A 13,394-nucleotide genomic window follows, 5' to 3' on the forward strand; every position below is an offset into this window, starting at 1 on the left:
ATACTCGATTTGTCACACTCAATATGGCGGAATTAAGACTCCACTGCATGCAGACTGACGTCAGTGTGTCAGAGTTCACCCTGCACTTTCCCGGGAAAACACAAGCGGTTCACTGTTTCAGTGTAAGTACGAAGTAATTTGCTGAAAAGAGTATTACTGTAATTACATCTATAAAAGAAACACGCTTTTAGTTAAACGCTATACTTATATGTTCCCCTTTTTTGGTGGTTAGCGTTAGTTAAGTTCAGTCCTGCTGAGAGTAAAAGCGTGGCAGGGAAAACAACGTGCAAAACGTGCTTTCTGTTGAATCCTCCATTTTCCTGTTAAATCACGTTGCGTTCAGTTATATCATTCCTTACCCAAATCTAAAATGTTCTAGTGACTTTATTGTTCTAACCTTGCTTGTTTTATCGAGGTGTGAGCGCCTAAATCCTCACAGGGGCTAGGATGGGACTAATCGCGGAACCATAATGCACAACCTCTTCTGCTTGAACACAGTTCCTAAGTGTCAGACTGAACTATCACAGGGTGTTAAGTGGCCACTCAAGTCACCGCCGGTCCATTTAAATGCAAAAAGCCCTGAAACTTTAGCTTCCAATGGAAAGCATTTTAACCTAAACCCACAGACCTATTTAAGACAGTCCTGTTGGTCGTGTAAGTCATTTCTGCATGTCCATCTAGCTCTGCAACCATGGAGAAGATTACAGAGAAAATACTGCTGGAGAAAGGCTTACCAAAAACAGCCCAGCTGGATCAGATTAAGAGTCTCAAGTAAGTGTCCTTTTCTCTGTGTACATAATGTCTTCACAGTGAAACTAATGAGAAGACCAGTCAATATGGAATTGTAGAAATTCTGCCACAGACAGCAATGATTTACATAATTCAGTATAATAATAGTGCTTATTTTCCTGCTACATACAGTCATTTAAACTCAGGAAGGACAATTTGATGTTCAGTTTTTCTGAAAGATGTAAACACAATAGGATGGACTAACTTTAAATATGCATGCAGTTAAAGCTTGGCGATATGGTAAAAATACTATATCCTGATGTTTGACATTTTCACAATACACAGTGATTTTTATTCAATAACTGCAGAAGTTGGTCTCATTACACTGCTGGTAATTTCTCACAACTTGATCTGATAATAAAAGCTGATCATTGTTCTCTAAGCACAAACAATATACTTGATCTGCTTAGAAAAGCATATTGTGTATCACAATACGATAAACTATGGCCATATTGCCCAGCCCTACATGCAGTTATTTAGTGCTTAGAGGAGAAAGTATACATGCATGCATTACACACAGGTAAAGTTGTATTGTGGAGCCAAAAATTCACTCACGTGAATGTACAGAATTTGTGCGTTAAGGCAGCTAATCAGGTTTACTAGTGTGGATGGATTTAAAAAAAAAAAAGAAAGAAAATAGTAGAGTATGTATATTTTTTTTAATATCTGCATGATTGGCAAGAGAAAAATATTTAAATAAATCACCTGGCCTTTAAGAATTGAGTACTTTGAAGGTGTAAAAGAAAATGGAAAAAGTTTGTTTTGAAAATGTCATGGAATGAAAGTACAGATATACTGTTTAATACTGAAGAACAAATCCAAAATAACGCAAGAACACAATAACAAAGTACAACTGCTCAAATATTTTCCACCTATACTGACGATGCCCTGAATTATCATATTAACCACTGAACATTGCTCTAGCACAATAGAATAAACTGCCACCTTTGTCATCCTCTTGTTTGCAGCCTCTCTCGTATGGGGCTGAAGAGCCAGGACCTGCCCATCCCCCTGCTGTCGAAACTTAGCAGTCTGGAGCAGTTAGATCTTTCAGGAAATATGCTACAGGAGCTTCCCAGAGGGCTTTCTCTGCCCTGTCTGAAGCTTCTCGACTGCTCCAACAATGACATGGAGGATGTTACCACCTTGGAGATCCTGACAAACCTGGAGGAGCTTCGACTGGAGGACAACCTCTACCTCACTGTAAGAGCCAACCCATTTGGCCTGTCATGTGCAGACACTCTGCAGCTGTGGTGCTCTTGATGCATTCTTTTGGGTTTTGTGTTTCTGTAGGTTAACGACGAACACAAAGTGATGTTCCTCCTGCCCAAGTTGAGGATGTTTAATGGGAAGGACATCAGTTCCACAGCCAACCACATCCGCCATGTCAGCAGTGAGATTCTTAAGAAGAGGGTAGGAATGCATCTAGATTTATAAATTATGTGGGATGGGTGGATTGATGCAGATATTTTTAGGAATTGATTCAGAATTCATACCAAAAAAGGAGTATGGATGGATTGCGCTAAAATGTGTATGCCCTGTTTCAGTTAAATATTATCCTGTTAAGTTGCAGTTAAATGTATGATTTAGATAGGCCTCACAGGTTTTCAAATAATTAGTAGTAGATTCTGAGAATCTGATGTTGCCAACTCAAGAGGCCTTTATTGTCATTCAGTCTGTGTACAAGTACACAGTGGTGTAAAACCATGTTCCTTCAGGACCATGATGCCCACAACACCTTATTTTACAGACTACATAAAGTGCAGTGTGCAAACAAAGGACCAGAACATAAATACGACAGAAACTAGACACAATTAACAGACAGGACAGTGCTGCACCAACACAGCACCATCAAGACTGAATGTGTGTGTGTGTGTGTGTGTGTGAGATGAGTGAAGTTATTAAAATAGTAATATCCAAGATGTCTTAAAGTGTTCCTAAAGTGGCGATCAAATCTCAAGGCAGTAATCTTGATAAAATATTATTCAGAATTGGTCATTACATTAAAGTGTTACAGTCTATTCATAATCAGCAAATAATTCAAGGTAGTGGGCAGGGTAGGTAATAGTAATTGGTAGTAGTATCAGTATTGGTATGCCGGCCTACACACTAAGCAAGAAATTTGTTGTGTAACAATAACGACTATGGAATCCTTGTTTTATGGTGTTTTTCTACCAGTGTGAAGGAAAATGTTTCTTTGAGTTATCATGGTTCAGTATAGAACCACTGCATATATTAAAAAAACTTGAATTGATGAAGAAATAAAGAATTAGTTAAAGAATTGATGAACCTTTTTTGTGTACATATTATTTGTCACTGGAAAATTGAAAAGACATTGCATGTGTCTGTGATGCACAGGTTTAAAATTCTAAAGTAGGCCAAGAGAACTGAATGGTGTGTTTCACTGTGTATCTGTTTCAGGTGATTGGGGTGTGGGAAAAGGACTTCAGCCTGCCTGATCCATCAACTGCCCATGGCCTGGCTGCAGTGGAGAAGAAATTTGTTAGTGCAGCCTGCTCCCAAGTCAAATATGGTCCCAGCTCTTTAAGTGATTACACCAAATGGAGGGTTAGTGTTTTCAGAGATCATATAACAATTGTGTGCAGTAGATGTCTTCAGTACAGGACAATACAATCACGTCTGATGATTTTATTTTTGTAGAATTACTGTAACGCTTCATTTCTGTGTTCATTTAAACTCATTTTCTGTTGGGAATCAGGTTGAGATGATTGCAAAAGAATACCTTAAATCTCTGACAAACCCTGAGAAAGAAGAAGAAGAAGAGGAGGAGGTGGAGGAGGTGGAGGAGGAGGAGGAGGAGGAGGATAGTAGACCACAGACTCCTGTTAAAAGGAATGGAGTAAGTTTGTCCTTAGGTTGGAAACTGTACAGAACATCATGTATAGAACATGGCTGCAGTTTTAGTATACTTGACCAGCATAATTAAAAAAAAACAACAACAATGTGTCCCTGTTTCAGGCTGTTCATTCTCCTTCCAAGAGAAAGCACTGTGATCTAGGTGCTAATGGTATCCCAGAAAGCCCCCAAAAGAGAAGGGCAATAGACAGTGCAGTATCGCCTGAGGCTAGTCCACGGAAATCAAGCCGCTTGTCTAACGCTCCCTCTGCTGAGGCCAGTCCAAGAAAATCCAGCCGCATACAGAACACCCCTCAGAAGTCCAACACAAGCTTATCCAGCCCGAGAAAGAATGTGATGAACAGCAGAGCTGTTCTAGAGCCAAGTCCGAGGAAATCGAATCGTCTGCAGAACACTCCACTGAAAACAGCAAATTCCACTGCAAGTCCCAGAAAGGCTGCTGGCCCTGGGACACCCACTGCAAAGGGAGGTAAATTTGAGCCTCAGAAGACAAATCTTAAACATCAATCTGCGACTCAACATGGAAAACACAGCGGTACTCCTAACAAGACAGAAAATAAAAACAGGATGGTCAAATACCAAATTCCCCAGGTATGAATGAACATAAAATCTTCTCAGTATTATGTTCAAATCTATGTTTGGGATACAAATTGTGTTCATGAAAAATCTCGTTTTTAATGCGTCTGCTATTGGCATTGTGTTTTATGACCAATAGAAAAGTTAAAAGTGACTCATGTCTCGCTCTAAAACAATAGTATATGAAAATTTGAATGAATAAATGATTTATTAAGCATATATTGAATGCAAGTTTCTAACCTGATGTACAAACATGTTATCGTGGCTGTGCCAATATGCTTCAGTGCGTCATGTCTGAACGTTTTATTTTTATAAATTATTTGATGGCAAGTGCTGAGAATTTACAGTTGTATGCAGAAGTTTGGGTGCATTTATTTATTTCTAGTAAACAATCTCTCAAACTTAAATACTGGGGCAAATGTCTATTTATTGACTGAATTTAACATATTGGAGAAAAAAACAGAAAAAAAGGCCAGAAACTTTTTATATTGATTTTATAAACATTCTGTATTCACTTTTGTTCAGTTAAGCAGTTAAACAGTAGATGTAAAATGTTCTCCATGGAAATTTTGGTTTCAGAATGCAAAGTGCTAGACAAAAGGATCTCTCTTCTCTGCATTTTGTGCATTGTAGATAATGGCTCATCACAAAGTCGTTAGCTTGCCATTAAGTGTCTGTCTGTCTCTCCCCCTGCTGTGCCAGGAACCCGCCAGTCTGCAGCCTCTGCACGTCTTGCAGTGTCACAGTAAACAGGACAGTCCAGAGGACTTTAAAACCCAGCTGTGGGCCTGCGCCTTCGAGCCAGTACAGGACAACAGTGGTGAGAGTATATTCCATTCTAATCAGTTCACTTTATTTTCATTCAGACATTCTGGGCAACCATGGTCTGCAGGTTAGAGAATTAGCCTTATGACTGGAAGGTCACAGGTTTGATCCTCTGAACTGACAGGACATGACTGGAGTGCCCTTGAGCAAGGCACCTAACCCCCAAGTGCTTCCCAAGTGCATAGCTAGGGCTACCCAGTGTGTGTGTGTGTGTGTGTGTGTGTGTGTGTGTGTGTGTGTGTGTGTGTGTGTGTGTGTGTGTGTGTGTGTGTGTGTGTGTGTGTGTGTATGCTTCATGGGTGGGTTAAAACCGGAAGTGAAAATCCACAAATTCTGCTTCTTCTTATTGTGTCTTGACTGTACAGTATTTTAAATAACTTAATTGATAAACTTTACTGTTACTGGAGGTGTTATTTATTTTTCTGAAGTAGGAATGAGTGTTTTAAAAGTTGAAAGTAAAAGATTGAATCACATATATAAAAAATATTATTGGAACTGCCAGTTGTTCTTTATACTGTTAAAATTGCCTGATGAATGGACGAATAGAAATGCTCCAAAATCATTTGCACTAAAGTCTTTTCAAATTCACTTCCATTAAAAGTTACTTTTTCGGTCATGTTTTCTGTTTCTTATTTTAGATGCAACTGGCTGGGAACAGACAGTGGCCACGTGTGGAGGGGAGTCTGTGTGTGTTATAGACTGTGAATCTGGGCACGTGTTGAAGAAATACAAGGTCCCTGGTGAGGTATGGCAACAGTTTTCCACTATGTAGTACTGTTTCTTGCCACCAGGTGGCATACTCAACCTATTACTCCACCTATTACTCCACCTATTTAGTTCAATTCAGTTCAACTTTGTCATTATACTAAAACAGGGTAGTACAGTACAACGAAACACGTGTTAGGCTAAGTCTCTGGTACAGAATAGGTAGGGTAAGGCATGATTCAATAGTTCAAGGACAAAAGACAAACACAAGACAGGTTGCATAGACAATGAATACAAATATGTGCATTTGCGTTTGTAGTTGTGGCCTTCAACTACCAAGTACATTTTCCCTGCGATTTGCTCTGAATTTAACCATTTTAATAGTAACCCTAAACTAATATTGAATTAAATCCTTTGTAATTAGTTTGTTACTGGACAAAAAACTAAAAAAACAATAATTTAAAATGTGTACATAGAGTAGATTGATTAGTTCTTACTAAGTCTAGTTTAAGAAACTAGACCATTTGAGATTTATTTATAATGACAACCGTTCATTCCTTTTTTCTTTCCAATCAAATTTCCCTACAGTGTCTTATGTCTGACAAACTGTCTAACATGAGGGTCATCTCTTACTTCAGCATAAAATGTAAAAGCTTTCAACTCTGGTCACGTATGGTTGCTTTATTGTAAAGTGGTCAACACGTGTGGTGGTGAAGTTCCACAGAATCTGAGGAGCAAGCTAAGCATTTACATATCAAATATTTATCTTGTTAGTAGTGGGCTAGACCATATGAGTATCTTGTGCTACCATAAAAGACCACTGTTTTATGGTTAGTGGTATTTGTAGATATGTGTTACATATTTTATAATATTTCCTAGATGGCGCACAAAAATAGCATTGTTCATCTTGTCAAGCAGTTTCGTTTAATTCTATTTTCCATGCGTGATATTCAGTACCTGCAATGTGTCATTTGCTGAGTGCCTCAGATTGTTTAGTACAGGCCAAAACTCATGAAGTATATTAATCATTGTAAGTTTCCTATCTAGAAAAGTGCTCTCTGTCTTGTAAGTATGTAAGAGTGATGTCATTTTAGGAGAAGCAAAACAGTCCAGTCAAAACGGGTCATGTCAGGTTTGTAAGACATCCGTTTGGCATTTAGTAGCAGGTTCTGTATATTAATGCAAACCTTAAACCCTAGGGAACTTTAAGCCCCAGTCTCTTGTGGGCACTTAGTAAACATGTACAAAGTATGCTGCATCATTAAGCATCTGTTAACCAGTAAACAACCCATATATTCTGCCATTGTTGAGAGGGAGCCACTGGTACACTTACCAGTCACATGGTTGATCTGAGGCATTCTTCCCTCTCAGCTTTAACCAAACTATCCATTCAACACAATCTCACCCCATTCCAGTCAGAGAAGCTTACCAATCTAAACCTGATTAGCAAGTATTACCAAAAGGTAGCAAGGTAGCAAGGTAGCTAGCCCACCAGTCTCTGTTCTGACATTCATCCATTCGTTTGTTCATTTGAATATTAGGACCACACCCAGATGTAGTTCTCAGACATCTGATCAGTATAAGTGTTTTTTAAGCTGTTTAATTGTATCTTGCTGGATGTTTAATTAAACACTCAAATCTACTTTTTTTTATTTTACACTAGGTTCACTGAGACTATAAATATTGTCTGACACCATGAAACAGTATTAAACTAAATAATATCCAGCACTATGCTGAGATCACTTGACTTTAATAATTAAGCCATGCTGTTTGTATGATCTTCAAACTGCTGGTGTAAACGTAGTTACTGGGTCAGTACTAGTAGTCTGTGCATGACTAAATGCTTCTTTCTCTCTTTTTAGGAGTTTTTCACCTTAGCCTGGACCTCGCTGCTGATGACAAGGGAGGGAGGCAGTGCCCGCTTCTGTAGCATCCTGGCAGCAGCAGGTAACAGGGGGGTAGTGAAGCTCATCCATCCCAGAGTGAATCTGGCATACGGAGAGTTTCGTGCCAGTCGCCGCCCCATCTCCATCCTGCGCTTCAGCCCGAGACACACCAGCTTCCTGTTCAGTGAGTGCAGGGGATGCTTAATTAATCAGAACAGATTACCTATTCTGCCACTGGAGCTATAAAACCAAGTTTTTGGCTCTCCACACACCATCCAGCTCTTGATTAGCTGAATGAGATGTTTTGTTTTGGGGTGTTTGGGAAGTGAAACACTAGGGAGGTTCAAGCTTAAGTCTCCAGAAGCAAGTCTGTTGATAACTGTTCTAGCCCTTAAGAGGTGTTTTTACTAACGTGTCCATGGTTTGACTAATAATAGGCATGCATTTTTATAATCCTAGCTGGATCATATGACAAGAAGATTATTATGTGGGACATTGGAGGGCTGGACCGTGACTACAATTTCAAAATAAGGTTTGTTGCTCCTGTTTTTTATCTGATTTTTTTTTTCTTCTTTTCAGCAAAAGGTTTTTTCTTATTTTTTTCTTGCATAGAACCTATGGACAGTATGTGTGTAACCATGTATCGGTACATTATTAAGCACTGGTCTGAAGGTTATATCAATTTGAGAGTAAAATCAGTGATAATGATTTATATTATAACGATATTCAGTATTTGGAATCCACTATAATAACATTGACTAAAGGATACACTCATTGTTTGTCCAACATAAAATTTTCATGAAATTGTTTTTGTTTTTAGATATAAAATGTTTGGTTTTAGTAATTCTAATAAAAGTAGAATTTTTTTTTATGTTAACCAATTGCACTAATTTTCAATGGGCTGTTTTCAGACAAATCCCCCAAATAGTCTACTATGTTGTCTATATTCTACTATGGAATAAACCCTGAAATCACATGAGATGTATTTTAATTTAGAATCTAAATGAAATTAAATTGTGGTAAACAAGTTGAGCACTAAATAATTTCCTATAAATTAGTCAAAATTAAATTTCCTTTTGTATTTCTTGTGAACAGTCAGCTGCTATTCCTGGAAACCAGCTCCATTCCACTGCAAATGTGCCTGCTGCCCTCCTCTCCGGACACACACCTCATCTCAGGCTGTGACAATGGCCTTTACAGCTTTGACATCCAGCTCAGCAAAAACACACAGAAGAGGTGTGCTTTATTTATTTATTTACTTTTTTTTTTTTGCAAAGAATTAAATACAAATCTAGAATGGTGGAGCAAATAGCTTGTGTTTTCATGATTTTAACTTCAGTAACTTAATCCTTTGTATTGTCTTAAATGTCCTCCTGTGTGTATTGCTCAATGTAGAATTCTGCTCATTTTAAATAAGTTGTTTTAGTTATTTATGCAATTAAGTTACATAATTATAGCACTAAGCCTCTAAATGCGTCAGATAATGTTCTGAAGTGGCATATTGAACAGCTGGTAAAGAAATACCTGCTGTCTTTATTAGCTTTCACTCATGATAACCGTGGTTTTAGTCCATTTTGTGTCCATACACTGCAGTAAAGAAGTCTAAAAGTGTCCAAACAAATCCACTGTGTTTGTACCTGCTTTAGGTCAGAAGAGATGGAGATTGTATTTCCTGTGTACAAGAAGAAAGACAAGAACAGTGACTATCGCACTATAGATGGTCTCAGCTTCCTTACAGATGACATAGTAGGTGAGTAAGCAGTATCGCACTTACTCTGACGAGGGATAATAGTTTAATAATAGGTGGTGAACCTCAAAAGTAGTACTGATTCCTTCACTACTGGTTAAACGAAATCAAGTCTTATTTTAAGTACATTTCCTGTTTGACTAGTAACATAATATTTATCCGTCATATAGCTATCATAGCAGGCGATGTTCACATGCTGTAAACTGTGGAATAGGCCTGCATGAAATGGACAGTAACAAGTCACAATTGTATCTCCACCTTTTTTCGATAACCTTTGCAATATTTGCAACACATTGTTGATTCATTAATCAATAAAAAAAAATATCATTAAGGCAATCAACTAAGATAGTGAAGCAAGCATAACATTTAGTATCCTGTAATACACTCTAGCTCACTGGTACACTCTAACTAGTAGAATTTAGCAGTTTAGGGAAAGCAATAGGCACCTGTAGGGTTATTCAGTCACAAGTTTAATATTATTATTTACAGTGAGAAACGGATGTGATCTATAATGTCAGATGATAAGGGGGGGGGGGGGTATTGCACATAGTATTCCCTGAACATGAACATGTGTGTGTAGTTAAGTGTGTGTGTATGTGGTCCGCTGGGAGCAGTGCTGGTTGTGCAGTCTGACGGCAGCAGGAAGGAAGGACCTGCGATACCGCTCACTATGTCAAAATTAGACATAATGTAGTAGTTCTAGATCACACGATTCATCCATTAAAACTCTTACTTGGAAGGTGTAAGCTTAGTCTTAAGGCACACAGTTAGGAAATAATTTGGATATAACAGATATCAGAGCCATTAATATCAAAATCAGGTTCAAAATGCAGCCCTACTACTCTAATGTGTTTACTGATCGCAGTACCTGTCCATCAAAATCCGCACTGTGTTCATTTTTGCCTCAGCGTCAAAGAGCCACATGCAGGGGTCTATCTACCTTTGGAGCTGGAGTGGTACTAGAGCTTTGCGGCAGGGGAAGAAAAAGGAGGTACCTGCTGTAATTCTTGCTGAGCTGCAGTGGTCCAGCACAGACATCCCATACCTGTCTCTAAACACCTGCCCAGGTAAGCAGTGTCCAGTGTGTGCATTGTTTACTCATTTATACAACAGCTAGTACTGACCCCACAAACTAAATTGTTGAGAAGCGTTGTACCTGTGCTGTTATTTTGTCATAGTAAGTTTTTTTTTTTTTTTTTCCACAAACACTGTATCACTCCACTCAACACAGTTGCAATAAATCATATAACAAACCAAGAACTAACAAATGCCCTGAGCTAAGCAAAACTGAAAGTATTAAGAATAGTATACACAATAACAAAAAGCACACAAACAAGAAACTTGTTGGTCTATGTAAGGAACTGGGGAAGCAGTGGAATGCTGATGATAAAACATTAAATGGTACAATCACGGTTCAATTTATTTATTTCTTACTGTATTTATTTTCCTAACTGCTGTATAAAAGCATTAAAATGTGTGTTAACACTCATGTTTTATTGCTTTTACTTTTAACAGCTAACGGAAAATAAATTAATACCTGTGTTTCAAGTTGACCGTGTGCAGCCATTGAAACCCTGAAAATTAAATCCATTTTCAGCAGGACAGGTTGGATCTGGTTCTAGATATCTGAGAGTAGAGCTGAATTAGTTTCACCAGGCAAGGTTTTTTAATTGCAGTTTGGGATCTGTATCTGTGTACATTCCAGGAATTACAACAGATAGCCGGTGTTTAATTTATAGCACATACCTATACAGAAGACATTTATTTGCAGATTTCCACATCAGATCAGTGTGCATTGCTTTGAATACAAACAGGTCTTCAGGTAAAACGTGAATGCATTTTTTTTTCCTGCTCCTTAGGTTTTGGCTATGTTGTGTGTGGAGACGAGAATGGAAGATTGTGGACATACCACATTACAGACCTTGTGAGGGCCAACTTCAAGAGTGGAAAAGCAGTTCCTTCCACTGAGGTATGAAGACTAACTTAACTCTGTGCTGCTGCTTGAGTTATAAACATTGTCTTCTAAATGATGGAGTAGTGACCATCACTGTGCTAGATCATGAGATGTGCGAGAGTGCAGAGCATTTCTGAGTGGTCTGAGTGGGAGGAGGGGGAAAGAGTTAACAAGGGTGCAGATTGTATAGATTTAATCTTGTACCTCACTGTTGTCATTGTTCACATTGTATCTTACTATATCAGAAACCACTTAGTTAAGATGTGGTTTGAAAGAAGTGTATTGATTTTAGGAAGGCAGTTCACACAGTGCTAATCTGGTGACTCTGCTTTCACTACTTGTTAGCTATGTTCGTATCGTAGCTCTAAAACTAAAAAGGTAAACTTTGGACACCAGACATGTCTTGATTGATGAAATGGATTTAGGGTAAAAGAAAGCATTTGTTATCAGTTACTAAATCTAAGTCTTTCCTTTTATTTTAAATCTAAGCTCCAACTGGTCTCAAATGTCTGTCAGCAGATGCCTTGTTTGTTTGTTTTCCCCCTTCTTCTTTCAACTACTCATTTAGGACTCTTTAGATGGTTTTGTATCTCTGCATAATAAACACACCCCTGGCTTTGTGTTCAGTTCATTAATGCATTGTTATTTCAGGTGCTGGAGTGGCCATCTCCGGTCCGACCTGGAGTGGGCCCGGTCAAGGGGCCGTCAATCAATAGCGTTACCATGGATCCTGATCTTCATTATTTGGTTGCGCTTAGCGACAAAAACATGGTGGTGATTTGGAAGAGAGGACAAAAATAAATTGGACAGATTCGTCTTCCTGCTGGTCGCTTTTGGAACTCATTTTAAGAAATGAGAACTCAAGGGTCAAAGCAGTTACACAGACATTTTAAAGAATTACCATTTTAGGAAACAAAGATGTTTTAATCTTTGTTGAGAATTTCTAAAATATAACATCCAAGGTATCATGTCAGCTTTTACATTGCTTGTATTTGTTGGTTAGTTGAAGTGCTGATCTGGAATCAGCATCTGTGTGTATGCTATGTATGAGAGCATAGGGAGTGAGCTCAACTGTCTTTTTCAGTATTTTGATTTTATTATTTTTTCTATTTTTCATTACGTTTGTAATGTGTTTTTTTTTTTTAAGCAGACACCATTTGTTTCTGAGGATTGAGTTTACGTATTGTACAAATGATTCATGAATATAATGTCCTCTGGAATTAAAAAAAAGCTACATAAGAGTTTGATATTGTACAGCTGATGAATGTAGTTTCCTCTGGATATTAAAAAAAGTTGCTAAGTGTGTGTTTGTCTGCGTTTGTGACCGTGAGAATATTTACACTATCACAGTGTCATTTCTATTACTTGAAGCTCAGATATCACTTACAGCAGAGTACTATGGTCTCCATATTGACTTGTGCTTAGTAATGTCTAAGCTTAGAGGTATCTTTGAACTATTAGTCTATTCTAACTAGCTAAGGTTTTTCTTGGGTAAATAGCAAAGCACTTTTGTAAGTCGCTCTGGATAAGAGCGTCTGCTAAATGCCGTAAATGTAACGCGTGGTCTGAAAGTATCACTTAAACAAGGATACACATTAGTTTCCATTCATTTATCTGGTGCGATTGTCTTGACCTAAATTTGTCCTCTTAATCATTCTATTCGTTAAGCTTTAGTAGAAGGCCTGGCGTTAGTTGTTGGTACTCAAAGGAGAGGCCTCCTTATCAGTTTGGTGCTGTGTTAAGAAAATGTGTCACTTTTCCATTTCACTCTAGAATTCAATACTAAATGCTGAGTTTGATTAAAACACCTTTTTATTTAATTGTATTACATGATATGGTCCTACTGTAAGTATGATCTACAGCTTTTCTACACTGATTAATTCACTGAGTGCTTTTACATTGTTCCTACCAGTACATGAGGCTGTGTCAAAGGGCGTGGCCCCGCTGCTGGTCCCGCCCCCGTACACTCTGATTGGTTGATACACCGCGTCTTCTGACACCAGCGCAGCGGACTGGCTTCTCGCTGAATAAAACT

At 38.3% G+C, this 13,394-nt stretch overlaps 1 protein-coding gene across 1 annotated transcript; it reads left to right on the forward strand.

Annotated features, from left to right (window-relative positions):
• Nucleotides 1-688: 688 nt before the first annotated feature.
• lrwd1 (leucine-rich repeats and WD repeat domain containing 1) lies at nucleotides 689-12,636 on the forward strand. Its single transcript, XM_072693995.1, has 15 exons — nucleotides 689-771; nucleotides 1,758-1,992; nucleotides 2,083-2,202; nucleotides 3,211-3,357; nucleotides 3,509-3,649; nucleotides 3,769-4,257; nucleotides 4,945-5,062; nucleotides 5,706-5,812; nucleotides 7,635-7,842; nucleotides 8,118-8,190; nucleotides 8,754-8,894; nucleotides 9,305-9,408; nucleotides 10,314-10,472; nucleotides 11,265-11,374; nucleotides 12,011-12,636. Exons 1-15 carry the CDS (start codon nucleotides 692-694, stop codon nucleotides 12,158-12,160), a joined length of 2,382 nt encoding a protein of 793 aa, XP_072550096.1. The 5' UTR covers nucleotides 689-691; the 3' UTR covers nucleotides 12,161-12,636.
• Nucleotides 12,637-13,394: the final 758 nt, after the last annotated feature.

The sequence above is a fragment of the Salminus brasiliensis genome, chromosome 1, assembly GCF_030463535.1.
Source record: "Salminus brasiliensis chromosome 1, fSalBra1.hap2, whole genome shotgun sequence".
In the NCBI taxonomy this organism is placed as follows: domain Eukaryota; kingdom Metazoa; phylum Chordata; class Actinopteri; order Characiformes; family Bryconidae; genus Salminus; species Salminus brasiliensis.

Bases quoted from the DNA above. Each gene is read 5' to 3' on its own strand.
- lrwd1 (XM_072693995.1), top strand. From the start codon at position 692: ATGGAGAAGATTACAGAGAAAATACTGCTGGAGAAAGGCTTACCAAAA. The intron at 3,650-3,768 runs GTAAGTTTGTCC...TCCCTGTTTCAG, and splicing joins CTCCTGTTAAAAGGAATGGA to GCTGTTCATTCTCCTTCCAA. The intron at 9,409-10,313 runs GTGAGTAAGCAG...TTTTTGCCTCAG, and splicing joins CCTTACAGATGACATAGTAG to CGTCAAAGAGCCACATGCAG.